Source organism: Octopus sinensis, linkage group LG13, assembly GCF_006345805.1.
Source record: "Octopus sinensis linkage group LG13, ASM634580v1, whole genome shotgun sequence".
In the NCBI taxonomy this organism is placed as follows: domain Eukaryota; kingdom Metazoa; phylum Mollusca; class Cephalopoda; order Octopoda; family Octopodidae; genus Octopus; species Octopus sinensis.
In genome coordinates, this window is record NC_043009.1 from 55,158,433 (window position 1) to 55,183,535 (window position 25,103).

The window sequence follows — 25,103 nt, forward strand, 5'->3', positions numbered from 1 at the left end:
AAGGCAAAGTCGACCTCGGCAGAATTTGAACTCAGAATGTAACGACAGACGAAATCCGGCTACGCATTTCGCCCGGCATGCTAACGTTCCTGCCAGCTCTTATATATATATATATATATATATTTAGTCTGAAGAAAATGAGATGACAAAGATATAAGCAATTATCTTATGAACCTCATTAGCTTACAGCTGTTTCTGCTGTAATAATCTTGATATTTTGGGTAAAATACCCCTTTTCAAAGGTATTAGCAGAACACTTTTGAAGGTGATGAATTAGCAGAGTCATTACGGCATTGGATGGGTTGCCTTGTGGTATTTGTTGACTCTTTGTGTTCTCAGTTCAAATCCTACTGAGATTAACATTGCCTTTCTTCCTTTCAGAGTCAATAAAAAGCACCATTGCAGAGTGGTGGATTGGTAGCACTGCTAGAATGAGGCAGGATGTCTTATGGTTTCTATTCAATCAAGTTGTGTTCTAATAGCAACATCTGTGATGACACTGGTGCCTAACTGTACCAGCACAAATTGGCAATCTTGCCTTTGGATAAAAATCAGTATCATGGAGAGAAGACTTGTCTTCATGGGCAACTGTTAGTCTTCTTCAAAAGAATGCTGCCCAGGCCTACATATACATGTTCAGATTACATGGTCAACTGAGACTAATGGAGACCCCCTAAGAGAATGAGAGAGAGAAGGAAATATGTCCATTAGATTAACAAGTGCAATTTGTGTGTGTGTGAGTGTGTGCGCACGCGCGTGTGATATGGTCAAAAGATCGTGTGTGTCCCCCACCAGTTACCAACGTTACAGTCTAGGGTTTGTTATGTTGAATGCGGTGTCCTTATTCATGTTCTTACATATGTTGTATTGCTTCATTAATGACATGATTGATGCTTTTGTAATTTTGCTTTCTTCTTGGTAGGAGTGTTGGCCCTATGCAAAAAATCTTTTTACTGCTGAGAAAAAGTGGTCCATATTAGTCTGGCTTTTGACCTGTCCAGTATGAGAGGTCCTCCAAGAAGCTTGTGTTTTGCTGACTCAGGATCATTGAGATACACAAGCAACCACACAACAACAAAGACTGGACCTTGTGGAGGCATGCATGAAGGGTGTGTGAATAATAGTCAGAAGTGGGTTGAGTGGTATGGGTATTCAGTATTCTGAGACATATACACATAGTCAAGGCAGTATGGTTAAAAAAAGACAAGGTAATGATAGAAGACATGACCTACAACAGTGTTTCTCAACAAAGGTCCATATGGTTCTTGGGGGTCTGTATCAGATTTTGTTAAAATTTATGTGCAATAAGCAAGTTATATTTCAACAGTACACAAGATATTTTAATAATTGCTTTTATACAATTTCTAATAATATTTAATTATAAAAATATAATAAGATTTTTTTAAACACCAAATGCCGAGGAGGAGGGGAGGCATCCAAGTAATATAGGAATCACAGGAGTTCATAGGTAAAAAATGGTTGAGAAACACTGACTTACAAGAGAGAGAGAGAGAGAGACTCAGGATATGTGGGGAGAAAAGGAACAAGAGTATAATGGTAGACAGAGAGTGACAAGGTAATGACCTGCAATACAGGAGGAGAGAGGGTGAAGTTAGAGTGAACTGAGCATTGGTCGAATGCAGTCTCCTATACGTTGACTTTGAGATGGACCAGAAGGTTAAGTGATGAGGCTGACACTAGGGAGAATAGAAAGCAAGCAGGTCCTGTACCAATGACTTTGAAGATTAGCAGAAAATGAGTGAAAGGGAGCAGAGAGAGAGTAACAAAGTGTTGGAGATGCAGCAATAGTAGATTTAGCAGTATATATATATATATATATATATATATATATATATATACAAACATATAAGGGATGGCCATAATAGGACATCCGACTCACTTGGCTTTTCTGCTGACGAGGCAACGCCAGTGGTAAATAAATTGATTAAATTAATTTATTTACAAAAGATTGCCGAAACTATGCATAGTCCAGAAAGGAGAGGGTAAACGTTTTTATTTCTCTTTCCATTTCAGAATTACAACTATTAGTGGTTTGGAGTTTGGCTGCTCTTTCTAGTGAGTCGGATGTCCTATTATGGCCATCCCTTATATGTTTGAATGTATATTATATAGTCTATTGACTAGATTTTCTTTCTCAATTGACCGTTGGTGGCGGAGAATTTTTCTAGAATTTTTTGCTACCCTAAAATTTATTAATAATATATATATATATATATATATATATATATATACTGTTCGGTATACATCAACACCACTGCTTTCGTTATTTTTGATCTGCCATGTTTGCATTGCTGATTGGATCTTCTATGGTCAGCTTTCCACCATCACTGTGAATTGTCAACCAGCATGGTCTTTCACATCCCCCTCCATGCAACATCTTGAGATCGTTTTTCACCACTTCATCTTAAATATTCTTTGATTTCCCTCTTCCACTGTTACAACTCTTTTGAGCATTTGGTATTTCTTTATACAGCTGTCATCCTCCATATACATCACATGTCCATACCAACACAGTGTTCTTTTGTATACTACACCTAACTTTACTTGTATTCAATTTTAATATCAATATTTAATATGATTCTCTCAAAATATATATATCAAAATATAATATGATTTTTCAGACCTTAAAAGATGAAAACTTTTGTAACATTCAGCTTGATCTCCAATCATTATCAAGTGTTTTAATCCTAGATGTGTACATATTACAGAACTGGGAGCTTTTATTTTTAAACTAAGAGTTAATAATGCTCTGATGCACAAGAGTTACTACTCTAGATTTAAAATTAAAGATTCTAAGTTCAAATCTAATTTGGCACTATGTACACATCCCAGAGACGCAATAGCCCAGTGGTTAGGGCAGCGGACTCACGGTCGTAGGATCGCGGTTTCGATTCCCAGACCGGGCATTGTGTTTTTTGAGCGAAAACACCTAAAGCTTCACGAGGCTCCTGCAGGGGGTGGTGGTGAACCCTGCTGTACTCTTTCACCACAACTTTCTCTCACTCTTTCTTCCTGTTTCTTTTGTACCTGTATTTCGAAGGGCCAGCCTTGTCACACTGAATCTCCTCGAGAACTACGTTAAGGGTACACGTGTCTGTGGAGTGCTCAGCCACTTGCACGTTAATTCCATGAGCAAGCTGTTCCGTTGATCGTATCAGCTGGGACCCTCATCGTCGTAACCGACAGAGTGCTCCTACACATCCCAGAATTCATTAATAGTCTAAAAAAAATTAAATATATTTACAGTAATACATCTCAGACATTTACATCTTTTCATCAAAATGTATCTTTTGTTACCTACCTTTCCAGACTTTTCTTGGTTTTCTTTTGTGGCAGTATTTTTGTCAGGAAGTGTTTCTTTATTGTTCTCTTCTTTGTTATCTAAAGATAAAGACAGTCTCTTCAGGTTACAGTCCTGTAAAACATCACTCTGGTCGTCTTCCTCAGAGAAGTTACTTTTCATACGATTGTCATCACTCTCATCGGTGATTCGAACATCTTCCATATCAGATTTAGGTAACTGTACATTATCAACCTGTGGTGTGGTCATTTCACTGGAAATGGTGCTATCAGAGCTCTCGAAAGAGTTCATAAATTTATCGACAATTTCTTCATCAGTTGACTTAGCCATTTTACCTTTCTTTTTTTGCTGGTTTTTCTTATTTTTGCCTTTGGAGGTTTTATTGTCGTTTTTGCCACTGCTTGTTTGGGGTGTTAGTTGGCCTTTCTTGCTAGTGTGTGAGACAGGTATGTCGTCACCTTCACCAGCACTGGCAAAGGCTCCATCATCTTCAGAATCAGACATGGTTCTAGAAAAATACAAAAACTTATGTCAATAAAGTATATAATATTGAGTAAAAATTATAATATTATTGAAAAATTATAGCACGAGTGGCTTTAGGTGATTAAGAAACTCGCTTTAACATATGGTTTCAGATTCAGTCCTACTGTACTGTACCTTAGGCAAGTGTATTCTACTATAGCCCAGGGTCAACCAATGCCACATAAGGGAATTTGGTACACAGAAACTGTGAAGGCGGCAAGTTGGCAGAAACGTTAGCACGCTGGGCGAAATGCTTAGCGGTATTCCGTCTGCTGCTACATTCTGAGTTCAAATTCCGCCGAGGTCGACTTTGCCTTTCATCCTTTCGGGGTCGATTAAATAAGTACCAGCTGCGCTCTGGGGTCGATATAATCGACTTAATCCGTTTGTCTGTCCTTGTTTGTCCCCTCTGTGTGTAGCCCCTTGTGGGTAGTAAAGAAATAAGAAACTGTGTTGAATCCCATTGTATATATGTGTGTGTGTCTTTATGGTTTTGTTTGTCCCTCACCCATCACTTGAAAACTAGAGTTGGTTTGTTTACATCCACATAACTTAGCAGTTTGGCAAAAGAACCTGACAGAAAAAGTGCCAGACTTAAAATACTCCTGTGGTCAATGTAGTTGACTAAACCCTTCAAGGTGGTGCCCTAGCACGGCCACAGTCCAATGACTGAAACAAATGAAAGGGAAAAAGGGTGTGTGTGAGGAGGATTTCTAAAACCATAATGATTCTGCCAACCCACTGCCTTTAATAATTGCTTCTCATTAAGGCACAAGACCAGCAATTAAGAGGTGAGGATACAGGGTTAGTTGATACCAGTACTTTACTGGTTCTTTATTTCGTTGAATCCCAGAAGGATGAAAGGCAAAGATGGCCTCAGCAGTATTTGAACTCAGAATGAAAAGAGCCAGAATAAATAGTACAAGACATTGTGCTTGATGCTCTAACAATTCTAACTAATCCACCATCCTACTACTACTAAATAATAATAATCCTTTTTACTAAAGGCACAAGGCCTGAAATTTAGTCGAGTGTTTCATTGGTACTTAATTTATTGACCCTAAATGGATGAAAGGCAAAGTCGAACTTGGTGGAATTTGAACTCAGAACATAAAGACAGATGAAATGCCATTAAGCATTTTGCCTGGTGTGCTAACAATTCTGAAATAAACAAAAGGGTCAATTGAGCAAATTTTTTAAAATTAGAAACCAAATTTTTGTAAGGAAGGTAGGGGAGGTACAACCAACTAAATCTACCTCAGTATATTACTGTCAGAAATTTAAACTGTCGTCTTACAAGCAATTTTTTTGAACAAAGAGCAAGTGTTACTGTTTTCCATAAGGTTCTATTTTCATAATAAATCGTCATATGTTTGTTTCCAGTTTGAAGGTATAGGAATGTTTACAGTTCTCCAGAAAAATCAACCTCTCAAGATATATTAAGACTCTCAGTTTGAATAAACTGTTGTCAAAGCATCAAATATGAAGTACATATTTTAAAGACAGGAAATCTCCAAACATACAAAAGCAAACCTTAAAAACTCATCCATGACTTAGAATTGTTAGAGTATCAAGTAATTCTAAGAATTAAAGAATGGTAGAGGACTTTTGATAAGCATTTCATCAGGTAGTGAAAACAGTGAAATTTAGTAACAATTGGTATTTAAATTATTGTATAGGTAGAAAAGAAATATGTGAAGGCATCATTATTGGAACAAGTAAAGCCATAGTCGGAGTCTTTTTAATGATTCCCTGAGTTTAAATCAGAATCATATTATATAAGAAGGTTATGTCTTAAAAGTATTGAGGAACACAAGTTAAATGAAAACATTTACGTGCACCTTTTCATACAAATAAACACATAAGATGTTTAAAATGCATAAGGCTGAAAAAAGAATCTGCTTAGATTGAACTGCTAGGCCAATTCAAAGACATTGTTGCAATATTGGGAGTGCAAAAGTCTTCCAAACATCTATAAAACTAATGATGCTATCCAAATTAAGAAAAACGTTAACATATTGGTTTGCCATATACACAAGTCCAAGCTGGCAATGAGATTCTGTAGCTTTTGGATACCAAATTCTACTCACAAGATATTAGTCAGCTGAAGACTATGACAGACGATAGTTGCCCAAAGTGCCTCATAGTGCGTTCGAACTTAGAACCATATAGCTTCAAAGCAAATGTTTTTAACCACACAGCTACGTAGTAAGGAAGTGTCCCAGCAAACCACCCCTACAGTTCAATTTTTATTTCTAGTTGCTGCCATTTCGTTTCTCCTACATCTTTAATGCTAGAAAGAAAATGTATGCACATCACATGATGTTTTTCACCCTTTCAATAAATCTTGAGACCGAGTATATATATTTAATTAAATTCACTATAAGGTAAATGGCGTATATTTGTATTTTGGTGAATTCAATTCATGGGTTAAAGAGAAAGGTTCTTCGTGGTCGCTCGGCCTGGTAGGAATAGCAACCAAATTCCGTCAAACCACACTCTACATTCTTAAAACAGAAAGGACACACTGCACAATGTAGTCCTTGATATACGAAAAAGACATGAAGGTCAAGGACAGATTTCTTTTTTGTCACTGTTGAATCACGGTTGGCATAGAGTTAAAAATAACAATAATTGCTAGAAACTTATATACAATATTAATAATAAAGATTAGCAGCAACAACAATAACAAAAGGACATGTTAAATCAACTGGAATCCGATGTATTATTACTGCAAGAGACAGTAACCAATTTAAGCACGCAGCATTCTTCTAAAATCTTACAACGTGGATAACACTTCACAAGTTCCATGTTTTCACACACTATTTTTCGTTCACCCTCACCCGATGTTCTCAACATCTCCCGTATGTTTTACAATCATCTGAATTTCGAGGAATTCCTCTTCTGGGACCAACCATCCGAGTCGCATTTAAGTTTATGTCAACGAACTCTAGCGTTTGTCACAGATCGTAGTTTTTTATCGATTTTTTTTTTTTTATATCAGTCTTTTTCTAATTAGTAATCCATTATCACAGATTTATATGATACGTTTCTACCGCAATCGGGGTGACTGCTATATTACTACATAATATTTACAAAAGTATACAGAAAGAAATAACAAAAAAGAAAGAAAGAAAGACAAAAAATCGGTAATTGATAAGCAAAGTATAAAGGAATGTACACTCAATTAATTAATTATGCACCATGCCAAGTTGTGGGGGAGGGGCACACTGTTTATATCGTGTATGAATCGAACTTGCCAAGCATGAAATATATCTGAACAAGTGGCTAATTTTATAATCAGTTCGATAAGTTAGATGATATAATAACGTGACAACCCGATTCACGAAGGCGCTTCTACATGGCCACCCGACTTACTAGAAGTAGCAGACAAACTACCCTCGACACACACACACACGCCCTACCGTCTTTAAATGTAGTTAGTTTTAAATACCATTAAAAAAAAAGGGCGGGACGGTCTCCCTGGTTTGCTAAACAATAATAACAACGTGACATTACACAACAGGTTGCTGTCCATATTCCCACGACTGGATTTTCAAAGCTCTCTCGCAACGACATAATTAGAACACTTGTTAATTATACATCGAATTTTGATCACTTTTTTCCACTCAGTGGTTGTGTATTTACGCGAGGACAGCCTCTCTCTCTCTCTTTTTATATTATATAAATAAATATACGATTTGCAATTTTTTGTTTATTTAATTATTTATTCTATCTTTACACAAACACACACACCTCTGAAGGGAGATGTTATTACAATATAAACAAACGATAAGGGAATGATAAAGAAAACAAGTCAAAAGAAAGACAACTGAAAATAGTAGAAATGTGAAATAAATGCAATGAATGACGTAGTATATATTATCTATAAATTAACCCAGACGTTGCTGAGGGTAGGAATTTTTTTGCTGCAGCAAATTTTTTTTTTTTTTTTTGAATAACATCTGGTGACAATTGAAGACAGCTGACGGGATTAATATTTATTGTGTTGCTGTAAAACTATCGTGAATACTTACCGAATTCACTAGCTATAATCTTTCAACCAAATTATTCACCGTTAGTGCAGGAGATGCTACATGTAATGTCGGTGAACGGAGGAGTATCATCAACAATAATAACAACAGTGATTCTTTCCCAGCAGAAGACACGTCGCTGGCCTCGTCGTCGTCACTCACTTAAACTATATAGCTGTGCGCATGCGTAGTATCAAGTTGGCCAAAAAAGTAAAAGGACCAGTATTTCACAGTTTGGACTCAACTGATTTTGAGTCTGTCCGCATAGCTAAATTGATCCGAGAGTCGCGAGTTCGAGTCCCTCTGCAGGTGCATAATTTTCTTTGAGAGAAATTATAATTAAAATAACTATTATTATATGTGGGAAGAGTCCTAATTAACAAAGTCCATAAACACACTCATCGATTGTTGTTTGTCTATATTTCATTTCTTTTACTTTTTTCAAAGCTGTTGATGTTCGTTTATGTCCCCCCCCCAATATTTATAGAGATGTAGCAACAGTTAAATGATTTAAAAATTGTATAACTTTTAAAATGGATAGAAACGTTCTAGTGAAAAATATTTGGGGAGTCATGAACAGACATCAACTGCTTTGGGAGGGAAGAAAAGAGAAATATAGACAAACAATTGGTGAGTGTACTTATAATATAAAAATATTGGTTTCAACAGTTTTAGATCAAAAAATTTTTAATTACAAAGCAAAATCGAAAATTTAAATAACTTTTTAAGACTAATAATAATAATATTGCCTGTATGTGAGTAGGAAACATTCTTCAAAGAAGTTTTTGTCCTCTCATTGCTTGGATCAAATATTTTTCTGTTTCTATATTAAATATATGAGACCCTCCTACGAGTATATAAGGTCTCTCTTTAGGGCAAAAATTTGGATGGAGTTGTTAAAAATATATACCAATAGTGTACCCTTTCAATATCACCCACCCAAGACTGCTTCCTGTTCCATGATACAAACTTCGCGTTTTCAAGTGATCTAAATTAAAACTCCCCATTAAAACATCCATGCTCATCTATGTTAAGAGACCCCACATTAATAAGGACAAAATTATTTTAACTAAATACTTCATGAATTTCAAAATTAATTTAAATAAACCAATGAATTTTAATAGAAACATGGTAACAAAAGGACCAAATAGATTCAGTTGATAGTTATAACTAGCCTATTTATAAATATAGATTTGTATTTAATAAATTGGTGAATGTATTCTTTAAAAACTATTTTAAAATAGGTACAAATCAGCTGAACGTGTCACACTTGTTTTAGTCGTATACTCGTGTTGAGTGTAATCAAGTCCGAGTCAAAAATGGCTTCCTACGAGGTATTTTGTGAAAACAACTTTATAATTTGTTCTATTTTAAAACATAAAATATTCTTAAACTATATTATTTACATATTTTCATACACAACTATCCCAAGCTAATTTAGATGTTTCGTTCATTATTAAAATCAACACGTTTCATTGGCTCAAATTCTGTCATTTAATCGTGAAATGTGCTTGGATTGTTGTCAACATAGAATTAAATTTTTGTATTCAAAAGTATTTTCATAGATACATTAACTGCTTAAATATCGTTGTTTTCATAACAAAAGCTGGCAGCTGTGTGCCACCAAGAAATGCTCTTTTTGTTGCTTTTTTTTTTTCAATGTAAAATCGCTTCATTGCTTTACAATAATTAGCCCAAAACTTCGATATTTTTATCTTCAAGGAATTTTTAAATTTTATATTTATTGCACATGGATAATTGATTTATATAATAACAGAAATTAGAGATATAATATTCAGTTTTTATAACTCTCTCTTTGACGAATCTGTTTTATCCTTACTCATCGAATTTCCCCCTGCATCCCCCACCGTAAATGAAAATAGTATTTATGTGTATTAATGGTAATTATTTTTTTCAAAAAAGAAGGGTTTTGTACGTTAGGTGATAGCCAGTCATCTTTGTATTAATGCTAGTAACGCACAACACCACGAGACGAAGGGATCAAATAACCGAATTTACTGAACCACTCTGCCCTGTCTGAGAGCCTTTAGAAGTGTTTACTCTGTTGCAGATTTATGGTTCCTTCATGGCCATGATTTTCCTGCAAATATCCAAGTTGGGCATCAGTTGTATTAGTATCGATATCCACAATTCATAAATACGCACTCAGTCATCTACTTTATCTGTATCTTGGCTAAAGAACAAAATAGCTGAGTGAGTAGTGTACCGGACCTTTTGTTCAGGGGTTCTTGACTTCAAATCTATTGAAGGTCTCTGGTCGTTTATTTCATAAGTACACTTAATTTACACTTTCACCTAACATCAGTGAAAGACGCACTTAGGAGTGTCACCTGCTGTAGACTGGCAGTCTATCCAGGAGGAGATTTATTTCCCATCCACTTAGACCAGGTGATCTGAATACTAACTCTTAACTGTCCCTTGGTACTGCAGGAAGCATTTATATATTGAGTTATATGAAATGAAGCGTGAAGGCACATGGCTCTGGTTAAAGCATCAGGCTTACAGTCACAAGGTTGTGAGTTTGCTTCTTGGACAGGGCTGTGTATAGTGTTCTTGAGCTAGACACCTTATTTCACATCGCTCCAGTTCACTCATCTGTAGAAATTAATTGCAATGTCACTGGTGCCAAGCTGTATCAGTGTTTGCCTTTCCCTTGGACAACATCAGTTGCATGGAGAGGAGAAACTGGTATGCATGGGTGACTGTTAGTCTTCCACAAACAAGCTTACCCAGACTTGTTCCGTGGAAGGGAACTTTCTAGATGTAATTCCACGGTCATTTGTGACTGAAGGAGGTCTTTACCCATTTATGAAATGAAGCATTGATTTTGATTTTACTGTTTATATATCTTGGTTTACACTTCAGTCATTTCCTTGATTATTTGCTAATTATGCTAAGTAGCTGAGTTCAAATCTGCTACAGCTCTCTGGTTATTTATAAAGCACACTTAATTTACACTTTTACTTCATATATCTTCAGGGGTTTACATCCAAAATTTCATAGGAGCATCAGAAGATTTATTTCTCCTCTACTTTTTGCCAGATGATCCGAGTACTAACTCTTGTTGTTCTCTGGCACTGTATAAAATGTTTACATATGCATTGAGTCATATGAAAGGAAACTTTAATTTATATTTTATTATTTATTCTTTGTAGCTTACACTTCTGTAATTTCTTTGATTACAATTTCTAATTATCATACATATGAAAGAATACTAATTATTACTTTATTATTGTTTTAATTTTCAATATTGCTTCTTTTGCTAGAAATCTGCTGCAGACCATCGCAGAAAGTGGGACCGCGAAGAATATGAGAGACTTGCGAGTGAAAGGCTCAAAGCTGAACAGCTGTGTCAGCTGGACAAAAATCTGAAGGAACCACCAGTAAAACGAGCATTACTGCAGCCCCGTGACTACAGGGTATGGATTAACAGAGCTTTAGTTTCTTTGTTATTTACATGTCAATATTTTTTTATTTTTTTTACTTGTTTCAGTCATTTGACTGCGGCCATGCTAGAGCACCGCCTTTAGTCGAGCAAATCGACCCCGGGACTTATTCTTTTGTAAGCCCAGTACTTATTTTATCGGTCTCTTTTGCCGAACCGCTAAGTGGCGGGGACATAAACACACCAGCATCGGTTGTCAAGCAATGCTAGGGGGGCAAACACAGACACACAAACACACACACACATATAGATATATACATATATATGACGGGCTTCTTTCAGTTTCCGTCTACCAAATCCACTCACAAAGCATTGGTCGGCCCGAGGCTATAGTAGAAGACACTTGCCCAAGGTGCCACGCAGTGGGACTGAACCCGGAACCATGTGGTTGGTAAGCAAGCTACTTACCACACAGCCACTCCTAATACAAATATTTGTTGTTGCTGTAACCTTGTGCTAATATAAGAAATCAATATTTATTGCTGTTGGTTGAAATAATAGTGTCATACATTGTCATTTCAAATCCCACTAGACTTGACTTCAGCATTCACTACTTCAGGAGTAGAGAAAAATAAGTACCAGTAACATACTGGGGCTCAATATTTTTGCAGCAATAATGAAGGATTTTTGTAGTGTAAAAAAATTCTTAATGAATGGAATCCATTCTCAAGTTTTTTTTTTATTAAAGACAATTTTCTTACATCATTAGTACACTTCTTCTGAATGTGTTAATGACACTCTCTCCTTCCTTTCCAATGTATATTAATGACCTCATAGAGGCAATGACAAATGACCGAGACCTTTGGCAATATGCTCTGCTTGAGAAGAAAACATTATTATAATTAAATTCAATAGTACAAAAAGATAAAAACTTTTTACTATCTATACTATAATATTTTACATTACAAACTATTTCACAAAGCAACCACACTTAATGCTTTTAGATCATAGTTCCAGACATTTGTATATTACTGCATGCACTTTATACACACTTTGTGACAAGTTGTGGTGCACCTGAGCACTATACAATAATTTCATTATTATTATATAATAATTATAAAAATAAGAATAATTAAATAAATGTACGTATCTAAATTATAATTAACAAAAAATAAAAAAATTAGAAATGAATAAGTACTTTTGTTATTCCTTTAATAAGTAAAATATTATATATATATATATATATACCGGAGTAAACACATAAATGTGAAACAAGGTGGAAAAAAGAGTACTCAAATACCAGTGGTAGAGTAATATGGTTTATTTAAAAGCAGCAGAAAATTCAACAAAACCTGTTACTCTGAGTTTCACATTCCCGTTCGTCGGACAGTTTTTGCTAGAATAGAACCGATATGTCTTGATATATATATATAATATATATATATATATATTATATATATATATATTATATATATATATATATATATATATATGCATGCACACACATACATATATAAATATATGGGTGTTTATTTATATATCTGTTGCTTGGTAGTCTGTAATCAGATACGTATGTATGCTTATTTATTAGTTACTTGACAATTTGTGATCACTGATATCTACTAATAGCTAATAAGGTGTATTGTCTTCAGGAAATGAAGGAATTAGTTTAGTGACATTCATGCTTCTCCTGAGGGCATTAGATGCATTAGTAAAATATGTAAAATAGCCACAATTGAAAAATCAAACCCAAATTTGGGAGACACTGTTTGCCAGATGTTCAACACCTACTCTGCAGTCCTCAATAATAATAATTATTGCTTATAGTATTATCCTTCAAGAAACACCATCTACAATGGTTCTTCTCTGAGTTAAGGAAACAATAGAAGCAATAAATCAATCACTTCTGTTCTGCCATTGTCTCATCAATAATGTTCAATTGAACAACTTCTTTTTTGTTGTTATTTCCTTTCTTTACTACTTGGTTATATTTCAATGTGGTGGTTTCTCTCTTCTACATAGGTCGATCTTGAATCAAAGTTGGGTAAATCTATGGTTATAACCAAGACAACGCCAGCATCTCAGCAAGGAGGGTTTGTATTCATTTCTTTCTCTTCCATTGGAGCATAATTTATTTTAAATAATGGTATTAAATATGAATTCTCTCCCTCCCTCTCTTTTTCATCTCCTCAGTCTTTCATTTCTTTTCTCTCTCTTTCTCCCCCTTACTCTCTTCCCCACATTGTCACTTCTGCTTCACCTCATTCGTCCTCTTCTTTTCCCTTCATTCTCTCTTTCTCTTTCTTGCACACTCTATCTCTCTTTCCACCATTTTTCTGAATTGTACATCTCATCTGTGAACATTCTCAGATCCAGGCCTCATTATAGTCTTTGGTCCTTTTTTTAATGGAAACCTTCAATATACACTCACATTCACTTTGCGCTCATAGGTGTTATTGTTTTTACTCACAACAGGTGTTATTTATTTACATTGTATGTCTGTACCAGCACAGTTGTCTTTCCTATTCACTCCAGTTAACACTTTTCATGCCCAACCACTCTCTCAGTTCACTTATATATCCTTTCTTTCAAATTAACATTGTACATTTAGCATTTCATGCAAAACACTTAAGTAAATTTCATTCAATAACCAAATCTCACTGTTGGACAATATCATATGTGCTGCACAACTTATTTTTCCTTAATATTCAACAGATAGTCTTCACTTCCCACATCTTACTACTGCTGGGATCCCCAACCACCAAGTACTGAACCCACACAGAAAGAATAAATTTTATTGAAATCAAATTCGATGACTGGCATCCATGCTAGTGGAGTGCTAAGAGTACCATATGAGCATGTTCATTGCCAGAGCAACAAGCTGGCCTCCATGCTGATGGGCACGTAAAAAACACCATTCGAGCATGATCGTTACCTGCGTTGCCTTACTGGCACTTGTGTTGGTGGCACGTGAAAAAACATTCGAGCAAGGTCATTGCCAGTGCTGCTGGACTGGCTCCTGTGTAGGTGGCACATAAAAAGTACCATTTGAGCGTGGCCGTTGCCAGTACCGCCTGACTGGCCCACATGCCGGTGGAAAATAAAGGCACCCACTACACTCTTGGAGTGGTTGGCATTAGGAAGGGAATCCAGCTGTAGAAACTCTGCCAGATCAGATTGGAATCAGGTGCAGCCATCTGGTTCGCCAGACCTCAGTCAAATCGTCCCACCCATGCTAGCATGGAAAGCAGACGTTAAACGATGATGGTGATGATGATGTATTATAACAACTGGAAATGAACAGTCTGCAGGGTGTTTTTGCATTATAATGCATTGTATATGTATTATATGACTCAGTTCTCTGTACTATGAGGTACATAAGGCACAACATGATCTCTCTGTTTTCTGCCACTCTTCTGGTTTCATTCCAGTTTCTCCACCATTCTTGTCTCCTTTCCTTGTCAATGGTCTTTTGTCATGTAGCTTTAGGGTACCCTGCTGCTCTTTTACCCTCAGGCTTCCACGTTAGTGCCACCATACAGTCACTTTGTTGATTTTGTCTGAGGACGTGTCCAATCCAGTGTCTGTGTTCTACTTTTTCAGCAGTGATCCTGTTGTCATCTCAATTTTGTCATTTCAGACTCTTCACAGCCACTCGATGTCAAGTATTCTCCTTGACCTTTTAGTTTTCAGATTATTCTGTTAAATTTATTGCCTATTTATTCATATTGTTTTGAATTAATCAGGCATTATTTTGTAGCTTCAAGATTTCAATGGTGTGTTAGTATATTTCCAGATTGACATTGTTGGGTAGGTGTGAGAGGTTGGATTTGGTCAGTTTTAACATAAAACAGGTAGAATATTTGGGGCAAATATAGCCAGATTAAATACTAAAGAGTTAAGCATGTAAATTAGAAGTTGTCCATTATATTTTCTTACATTTTTTATTGTGCTTGTATTCTCCTGATCCATGGAAAAATTGTCTTGCATGAAAGTGATCTGTAATACAAATAAATGGTTGGGAATGCTGTACTACAGGACAGCATCATATGTTTTGCACAATTCATTTATCATATCACCGTTGCCAGCCTCGTCTGGCCTCCGTGCTGGTGGCACGTAAAAAGCACCATCCAATTGTGGCCGTTTGCCAGCCTCGTCTGGCACCTGTGCAGGTGGCACGTAAAAAGCACCCACTACACTCACGGAGTGGTTGGCGTTAGGAACACTGCCAGATCAGACTGGGCCTGGCGCAGCCTACTGGCTTCCCAGACCCCAGTTGAACCATCCAACCCATGCTACCATGGAAAACGGACGTTGAACAATGATGATGATGATGATATCAATAGATTATCAAGAGATAATCTTCATTCATTTCTCACATCTCTTAGCTTGACACTATCATGCTTTTTACATATACTTCGTACAGTCTGTTCTTTGTTTAAACAGTTTGCTATTGTTCTTCAACCACAGATCAACCCTAATTGCGCAAACTTTTGATCAAAGACATTCCAGCCATGACCATCTCGTCTTATTACAGATGTCTAGGACCACATTATCTAAACTGCCCTTTTCTTTTTACAAGATGATAGGGTGTGATTTGATGGAATTTGGCTGCTATTTTTAGTAAGTTGAACAATGGTGAATTGGCAGTAATGTTAGAGCATAAGCTTTACTGTATTTGTTCCAGTTCTGTGTGCTCTGAGTTCAAATCCCACCAAACTTAGCTCTACCTGTCATCCTTTCATGATCAGTAACATAACATATCAATCCAAGACAGTACCTATATTTTCTTCTAATCACATCCTGTCTTAAAACAGGTGAGGTGCATTGAAGTTTTCTGTCAATATCTTTTGAATTTGTTGTCTCTTACACTGCAGTGGCCTTGAGCCTTGTTTTGGATAAAATCATGTAAAAAAAAAAAGGCACATCTGATGGGTTTTGCAGTCTTCAATATTTTCATTTGCTAATCATTTTTCAGATATTTATAATGTTCTCACATAATATTTTTAAAAATCCATTATTAATATTATTATGGCGGTGAGGTGGCAGAATTGTTAACACACTGAGCAAAATACTCGACATTTCTTCTGGTTTTACATTGTTAATTCAAATTCCACTGAGGTCAATTTTGTCTTTTATCCTTTTAGGATCAATGAAATAAGTACCAGTTGAGCACTGGAAGCGATGTATTTGGCTAGCTCTCTCCCCTAAAAAATTTTAGGCCATGTGCCTCTATTATTTTTATTATTGATAAGGCGGCAAGCTGGGAGAATCGTCAGCACTCTGGATGAAATGCTTTGTGGTATTTCACTCGTTGAAGGCGGCGAGCTGGCAGAAACGTTAGCACGCCAGGTGAAATGCGTAGCCATATTTCATCTGCCGTTACGTTCTGGGTTCAAATTCCACCGAGGTCGACTTTGCCTTTCATCCTTTCGGGGTTGATTAATTAAGTTCCAGTTATGTACTGGGGTCGATGTAATCGACTTAATCCGTTTGTCTGTCCTTGTTTGTCCCCTCTGTGTTTAGCCCCTTGTGGGTTGTAAAGAAATAGGTATTTCACTCGTTGCTACATTCTGAGTTCAAATTCTGCCAAGGTCGACTTTGTCTTTCATCCTTTTGAGATCAATAAAGTAAGTACCAGTGAAACACTGGGGTCAATGTAATCCGACTTATCACCTCCCCTAAAATGGCTGCCCTTGTGGCAAAATTTGAAATCATTATTATTGTTGTTGTTGTACTGATTATTCCTCTATAAAATTAGAGTAGTCTCCCTTCTCAATTGACAGCGCATATACAGTGCAATAACAGAATTCAACAACTGCTCCTGTATTTATTCATACAACAGTCTAAGTCATCTCCCACTCTGCTTCATACTCTGCCTTCCCTATTTTTCATGCACACACACACACACTATCTTTCTGGCTAAATTACTGTATAATACATACACCATACAGCTATGTAATTATGGAAATAACTTGTTTGCAATGTTTTCCAGACGGTAGGAGTTGAACAAAGTCTCTAGCGGTAAATTTCTTGAGGTGCTTCTCAGCAACCATTTACATTCTGATTTCAAATCTTCCTAAAAAGTCAGCTTTGTATTTCATGTTATCAGGGTCAATAAAATAAGCATCACTCAACTACTGAGGTCCATCTTTATCATCGTTTTAACATCCAATTTTCTGTGCTTGCATGGGTTGGACAGAGTTTGAGGTAGATTTTCTATGGTTGGATGTCCTTCCTGTAGCCAATCCTCACTTGTTTCCAAGCAAGGTCATATTTCTCCATGGCTAGAAGTATTTCCACAGAATATTGGAAATTAACGACACTGTTAGTATGAGAGTGACACTCATTTAGAACTATCACATGATGTCAAAACAAACATGCACACATTCACACACTCACATACATACATGCATGCATCATCCTCATTACTTCTCTTCTGCTTTCCATGCTGCCCTGGTTCGAATTATCTAATTTGGCATGGTTTCTACAGCTGGATGCCCTTCCTAATGCTAAGCACAGAGTGTACCGGGTGCTTTTACGTGCCATTGGCACAGATGCTTCTATGTGGCACTGCCATGGGTGCTTTTACATAGCACTGGCACACATATATATGACTGCCTTCTTTCATTTTCTATCTATCAAACCCAGCCACCCAGTCACAAGTTTTAATCAGCCCAGGGCTATAGTAGAAAATAGTTATTCAAAGTGTCACACAGTAGGACTGAACCCAAAACCATGTGGATAGGAAGTAAATGTCTTAACCACACAGCTATGCCTACATCCATATATTTGAAATTCACTCTGTTATCCACTACACTTCAATAGATACACTTGCTCATATAATTGTATTACTATTTTTTCTTTCTTGTTTTTTCATAATGGCTTAGTCAGTGGAGAAAGGACAGTGTCCATAGCCTTCTTCACATGTGATAAGTGGAAGGAAGGGTGTAAGTTTTCCTCAGACTGGACGCCTGACCTAAATACTTGCAATAGAGTGAACTCTGCTGAAGCAACCCAAAGACCAGATGGTGGTATTTAATTGGGGGACAGCTTAAGTCTACTCCCCAATCAAGGTGTTGGACTGTCTTCTACTCAGGAACAGGAACAGTCCTGTTGATGAGCTTCCATACAGTTCCCTTCAACCAAGTTCCACTCTCAAATATTTGGTTGGCCTGAGGCTATTACAGAAGACAACTGTTCAATGTGCTGTACTATGGAGTCAGACCTGAAGCCTCATAGTTACAAAGTGAAATTCGTTTACACAGTCCTGTCTGTACTCATATTTTATTATACATGTACTTGGTAATTTTAGCTAAGACCTTAACATTAAACTATGCACTATTGGCTTGATTGCTTAAACTGTTCTTCATCATATAAATTATTGCTTTTCTTTTATTTTAGATATTATTGCAATGTCTGTGATTGTGTTGTCAAAGATTCTATTAACTTCTTGGATCATATTAATGGGAAAAAGCGTGAGTATTATTTTAATGTATAATACATTTAGTCACATGCCAATTTGTTCATTTACTAGTTTCCTTCTCCTGGCCACGATTTGATGGAGAAAGTAGTGGTTGTTCTGAGAAAGGAAGTATTATAAAGAGAGGTAGATTAGATAGATAAATGGGTAAATGGGAGATTGACAGAAAGAGAGAGAGAGAGAGTAGTCAGTGGCAAGCATGGAGGAATATTATCTTGTTTGGAAACAAGTCAGAGTTGGCAAAAGGAAGGGTATCGGGCTATTGAAAATCATCATCATCGTTTAACGTCCGTTCTCCATGCTAGCATGGGTTGGACGGTTCGACCGGGGATCTGGGAAGCCAGAAGGCTGCACCAGGCTCCGGTCTTATCTGGCAATGTTTCTACAGCTGGATGCCCTTCCTAACGCCAACCACACCGTGAGTGTAGTGGGTGCTTTTTACGTGCCACCTGCACTGGTGCCAGGCGAGGCTGGCATCGGCCACGGTCGGATTGGTGCATTTTATGTGCCACCTGCACAGAAGCCAGTCGAGGCGGCACTGGCTTTGGCCACGATTCGGATGGTACTTTTTACGTGCCACCGACACGGAAGCCAGTCAAGGCGGCGCTCTGCTTCAATAAACTCTGCCTGCCCATTTTTCCATGCTTGCATGAAAAAGTGGACATTAAAACGATGATGATGATGATGACTTTCTGAATAGATATTGATATTCTCCAGTAATATACAGAATTTGACTAAGCACCTTTCCTTCAAATATGTGGCTTTATGCTAATATATGAAATTCTTATTAAATGGCTAGTGAAAGTGGCTAGCTGGCAGAATCGTTAGCACGCAGACAAAATACTTAGTGGCATTTCATCTGTCTCCATGTTCTGATTCGAATGTCACAGAGATTGGCTGGCACGTAAAAAGCACCATCCGATCGTGGCCGTTGCCAGCCTCGCCTGGCCCCCGTGTCAGTGGCACGTAAAAAGCACCATCCAATTGTGGCCATTTGCCAGCCTCGCCCGGCCCCCGTGCCAGTGGCACGTAAAAAGCACCATCCAATCGTGGCCGTTTACCAGCCTCGTGTGGCACGTAAAAGCAACCACTACACTCGCGGAGTGGTTGGCATTAGGAAGGGCATCCGGCTGTAGAAATATTTCCAGATCAGACTGGGCCTGGTGCAGCCTTCTGGCTTCCCAGATCCCAGTTGAACCGTCCAACCCATGCTAGCATGGAAAGCGGACGCTAAACGATGATGATGATGATGAGCACTGGAGTCGATGTAATTGATTATGTCACCTCTCCCAAAATTTCAGGCGAATGACAACATCAGAAGCTCACAGGATAAAAATGCATCAGTTACGTCCCTTTACATCCAGAGTTTAACCCTTTAACCTTCAGATTACTTTGTCAAATATAATGCTTATTTATTCACATTGTTTTGGATTAATTATGCATTATCTTGTAGCTTCAATTTTGTCGATGTATTTGTTGATTCTTAGAATGTCATAGGGTAGGTGTGACGGACCAGGTCTGGCCATTTTAAACATAAAACAAATAGAATACTTGGGCTGGATATTGCCAGTTTAAATATCAAAGGGTTAAAATCGTATCACGTTTCATCCATGCAGTAAAGTAAGTATCAGTCAACTGCTGAGATCCAGTTAAGTCAATTTCATCCATTCCCAAAATTTATGGCTTTGACTTCAAATTGCACTGGAGCTATTGACAAAGAAAGTAAGATGGCAAAGGAAAGTAAAGGCTGGTACAGCTTGGCACCAGTGATGTTGCAACTCATTTCTACAGCTGAGTGAACTGGAGCAACGTGAAATAAAGTGTCTTGCTCACGAATACAACACGCAGCCCGGTCCAGGATTCGAACTCACAACCTCACAATCGTAAGCCCAATGCCGTAACCACTCAGCTGTGTGCTTTCACATGTGTGTGTGTATGTACACATACCCTTTCCGAGCAAGTGATTTGATATGAGATTGCTTGTTGAAAGTAGAATGATTGCAGTGTGGAAGACATATTTGCTTTTCAAATACATACAAAAACTGGTAACTTCACTTAAACATTTATTATTTGTTGTCAGAATTTTCATTGCACCAAATAATAGATGTTTAAGTGAAGTTAACAGTTCTTTGTGAGAGTTTTTGAAAGGCTAATATACATAAGTCTTCCATGCTGTAATTATTTTAGTTTCAACACATACTCTCAGATCAAATCACTTTCCTGGTTAGTATCAATATCCTTGCATATGTTCCGGTGGCATGTAAAAAGCACCATCCGAATGTGGCCGATGCCAGCGCTGCCTTGACTGGCTTCTGTGCCGGTGGCACGTAAAAACCACCAACCGATCATGGCCGTTGCCAGCCTCCCTTGGCACATAAAAAGCACCCACTACACTCACGGAGTGGTTGGCATTAGGAAAGGCATCCAGCTGTAGAAACACTGCCAGATCAGACTGGAGCCTGGTGCAGCCTCCTGGCTTCTCAGACCCCAGTCAAACCATCCAACCCATGCTAGCATGGAAAACGGGCGTTAAACCATGAGGATCATCATCATGTTCAGTCCCCTCCTTCTTTTTTCTGGATGTGGTGTCCACTCTGTCAATTTGCCATCCCGTCCATTGTCCTTTCTTCTAAACACATGTCCCTCAAAACACCATTTTATTTTCCAGATATCCATTAAATCTAACCTGTTGCCACTCTTGTCTTGTTTCTCCACTTATCCATTTTGTCAATCCCTTTCCATGGTTCTTTGTGTTGATCTTAATTTATTTTCCAATGCTCCAGTTGGTAGTCCATGTTTTTGATGCATATGTAATGGTAGGCAGCACACACTGGTTAAAGGCCTTTCTTTTTAGATACAGGGGCATATTAGTATACCTCCAAAATATGTATACTCTTTTTCCTCTTTTACTTGTTTCAGTCATTTGACTGCGGCCATGCTGGAGCAATGCCTTTAGTCGAGCAAATCGACACCAGGACTTATTCTTTGTAAACCTAGTACTTATTCTCTTGATCTCTTGTGTTGAACCACTAAGTCACAGTGCCATAAACACGCCAGCATCAGTTGTCAAGCGATGTTGGGGGGATAAACTCAGACACACAAACATACATACACATATATATACATATACATATATACGACAGGCTTCTTTCAGTTTCCGTCTACCAAATCCACTCACAAGGCTTTGGTCGGCCCGGGGCTATAGTAGAAGACACTTGCCCAAAGTGCCATGCAGTGAGACTGAACCCGGAACCATGTGGCTGGTAAGCAAGCTACTTAACACACAGCCAGTCCTGCACCTATTTATTAAACTTTTAAAAGAAGTGGGTGACAGTGTAACTTGTTTATGATTTTTTGTTTGTTTTATACTAATAGATCAAAGGAATTTAGGAATGTCAATGAGAGTTGAACGGTCATCACTGGATCAGGTGAAAAAGAGATTTGAAATGAATAAAAGAAAGCAAGAAGATAAGAAAAAAGAATATGATTTTGAAGAGAGAATGAAAGAATTAAGAGAAGAAGTAAGTATTTTTCTGATGAAGCATTTCACATTTTACTGTAGATAAATTGATATGTATTGGAACAAGTATGGTTGTATGGTAAGAAATTTTTTTCCAAATTACATGATTTTGGGTTCAGATCCACTGCTAGGCACCAAGGGCAAGTGTCTTGTACTATTGCACCAGGCCAACCAAAGCCTTGTAAGTGGATACTGAACAAAGCCCATAGTGTGTTTGTGTATGTGTGTGTTAATCTCCTTGTCTCATCAGCACATGATAGTTGTGCATGTCACTATCATGGAAGCAGACATGTCATGACAGTGGACATGCCTTCAGCGTGGAATGCAAGCAAATAATACCCTCAGTGTGAACAGTGAGGCTGTTGTTTTATAAACTCACCCACACAAACATTTTCACACATACATACATATATATGTTACATACCCGAGATGGTTTCCTTCTTCAGTTTCCATCAAGCAGATTGACTCACAAAGTATGGACTGAAGGCAAGGATTATAGCAGCATTCATCAACTTAATAAGGAGACCATCTAAAAGAGTTGCAGGAGATTCCAAAGTCATTTGGAGGTTGTGTTTGAAGCCAATGGCGATTTTATTGGATAAATTTACTCTTTAGTATTTCAAGATATTTTTATGTAGTTTTGGTAAATATATCTATTAAAATGAGATGTCAGTGTTATTTTCATTTTTATGTAATTTAGATGATAATATATTCACCGCACCCTCATGAAGTGAGTTCATGGCTCGCAGGATGGCCTGCTGTGCTTACCTTGGATCGTAGGGTGACCTGCTGTGCTTGAGGAGACCTATTGAGTCAAGTACATCAACATCAAAATAAAAATCAAATGGAAATTGTAGTTGTGATACCCGTGCCGGTGGCATGTAAAAAGCACCATCCAAATGTGGCTGATGCCAGTCTCCTTGACTGGCGTCCATGCCGGTGGCACGAAAAAGCACCAACCAATCGTGGCTGTTGCCAGCCTCCTCTGGCTCCTGTGCTGGTGGTACATAAAAAGCACCCACTACACTCACAGAGTGGTTGGCATTAGGAAGGGCATCCAGCTGTAGAAACACTGCCAGATCAGAATGGAGCCTGGTGCAGCCTCCTGGCTTCCCAGACCCTGGTTGAACTGTCCAACTGATGCTAGCATGGAAAACAGGCATTAAACGATGATGATGATGTATAAAGTTATAGATATTTTACTAAGTCTGTCTAAAATTTTGAGTATATTGGAAATTAATTTGAAAGATTTAGTGTATTTTGTTGCATCTGAGGATAGTCATTCACATGATGAATGCTAAACACAGTGCACTGATTCTATTCACTTCTTTTATTATGATTAGTCAATTCATTAACAGCTAACAAATGAACTAAATCAGTTGTTTGATTAATTGTTTGGGCAATTAATCAACTAGATTTGGCAGTGTTCTTTTATTTCCATTCGCAACCTCATCAAAGACATGCCCTCTACCCTAGGTCTGCTTCAGATCTGTCTGCCTGTCTATTTGTTAGGCATGTAATCATGAAAGTGTTAAATTGGAGGTGAAATATCTTCAGTTATTTATTTATTATTTTATTACGTTATAGTGATATATTTGTAATTTTTAAACTATCTTTTTAGGAAGAAAAACAAAAAGCTTATCGTCGAGAACGTAAAAGAGCTGGCAAAAAGAGAGCTGACGAAGATTATGAACCAGGAGATCCTGACATGGCAGCTGTGATGGGATTTTCAGGATTTGGCACAGGGAAAAAATAACAATTCATTCATTGAATAAAGAGACATTTCGTACAGTTTTTTTTTTTTAAAAAAAAGGAAAAAGAAAACAAAAATTCACATCATTTCACAACAATTCATCAGTCTTAAAGAAATTTAACTGTAATTGACTCTAGGGCACCTCAACCATCCAGGAGGGTTGCAATACAAACAGTAGCACAGAATGTGGGAGTGGAGGGGCATCCGAGTGTCCTGCCCAGGATACAGCCTGGCCCTCTTGGAGTGTAAAGAATTTAGGGCTGAAACACTTGTATGAGTCTTCTCTGCAGACTTTCTGCTGTTTAACTCTCCCAAGAGGTTCTTCCTACCTAATTAGATTTCAGTAAAATTTGCAGTTTCAAAATTTCCAAGTGGTTGTAAATGTAAACATGTTGAACCTCACATCACTCTTGGTCAAGCTGACTTATGATTAAAGTCATTCCAGCCGTGTTCAACCAATCTTTTTAAGGGTATGTTGGATAACATTATCCAATGGGTGCTTAATAATTGGAGATTAGTTTGTATATACTGTGAACAATCATTGTGAAATTTATAAATATTTTTTCAATTCAGGAATTTGATTTTGGCTTTTTCCTTTTTTTTTTTCCTTTCCACTTGACCAAAATTTGGTGTTTTCATTAGAGATGAATGCCAGAGCAAGAACTGCAAACTTTTATAAAAATAAGTTTCATGACATCATATTGGTGTGAGATTGAAAAAGAAATCATGTTCCACTTGAAATATATATACATGTATGTGTGTGTGTGTGTGCATGTATACATACATACATATACACACACACACACATACATACATGTTCTTTCATCATATACTGTAATGATCATTTTCGTTCTTGTACCAGAATTATATTATATCCTTTATCTTCATTTTTTATTTATTACAATAACGTTTTTGTTTTTTTACAAACAAGAATCATCTTTTGTTATTTCTGTTATTTTTCCATGTTCAGATCTCACCATAGTTAACTATACTTTTCAATCAGAATTTCCAAATGGTTGCAAACACAAGCATATGTTGTTGTTGTTGTTATTGTTGTTTTATC

At 37.3% G+C, this 25,103-nt stretch overlaps 2 protein-coding genes across 6 annotated transcripts in view; one reads left to right on the forward strand and one right to left on the reverse strand.

Moving 5' to 3' along the window:
- LOC115218642 (protein FAM114A2) overlaps positions 1-8,050 on the reverse strand; it is a 39,123-nt gene extending 31,073 nt beyond the window's left edge. For 3 of the 5 annotated variants that reach the window (XM_036508370.1, XM_036508369.1, XM_036508368.1), the window contains exons 1-2: positions 5,686-5,708; positions 3,323-3,830 (exon numbers count right to left, since the gene is read on the reverse strand). In XM_036508370.1, coding sequence (XP_036364263.1) covers positions 3,323-3,830; positions 5,686-5,693 — 516 coding nt within the window. In that variant the 5' untranslated portion in view covers positions 5,694-5,708. Of the gene's footprint in view, positions 1-3,322; positions 3,831-5,685; positions 5,709-6,667; positions 6,775-7,881 lie in introns of those variants that run through there. The other 2 variants (XM_029788560.2, XM_036508371.1) reach the window with 2 other exon arrangements.
- Positions 8,051-9,144: 1,094 nt separating this feature from the next.
- LOC115218413 (zinc finger matrin-type protein 2) lies at positions 9,145-24,616 on the forward strand. The gene is made up of 6 exons (XM_029788209.2): positions 9,145-9,212; positions 11,166-11,318; positions 13,307-13,377; positions 18,689-18,762; positions 22,143-22,288; positions 23,909-24,616. The coding sequence occupies exons 1-6, from the start codon at positions 9,198-9,200 to the stop codon at positions 24,041-24,043; spliced, it is 594 nt and encodes a 197-aa protein (XP_029644069.1). The 5' UTR covers positions 9,145-9,197; the 3' UTR covers positions 24,044-24,616.
- The last annotated feature ends 487 nt before the right edge of the window (positions 24,617-25,103 follow it).

Bases quoted from the DNA above. Each gene is read 5' to 3' on its own strand.
- LOC115218413 (XM_029788209.2), top strand. The intron at 11,319-13,306 runs GTATGGATTAAC...TCTTCTACATAG, and splicing joins TGCAGCCCCGTGACTACAGG to GTCGATCTTGAATCAAAGTT. The intron at 13,378-18,688 runs GTTTGTATTCAT...CTTTTATTTTAG, and splicing joins CCAGCATCTCAGCAAGGAGG to ATATTATTGCAATGTCTGTG.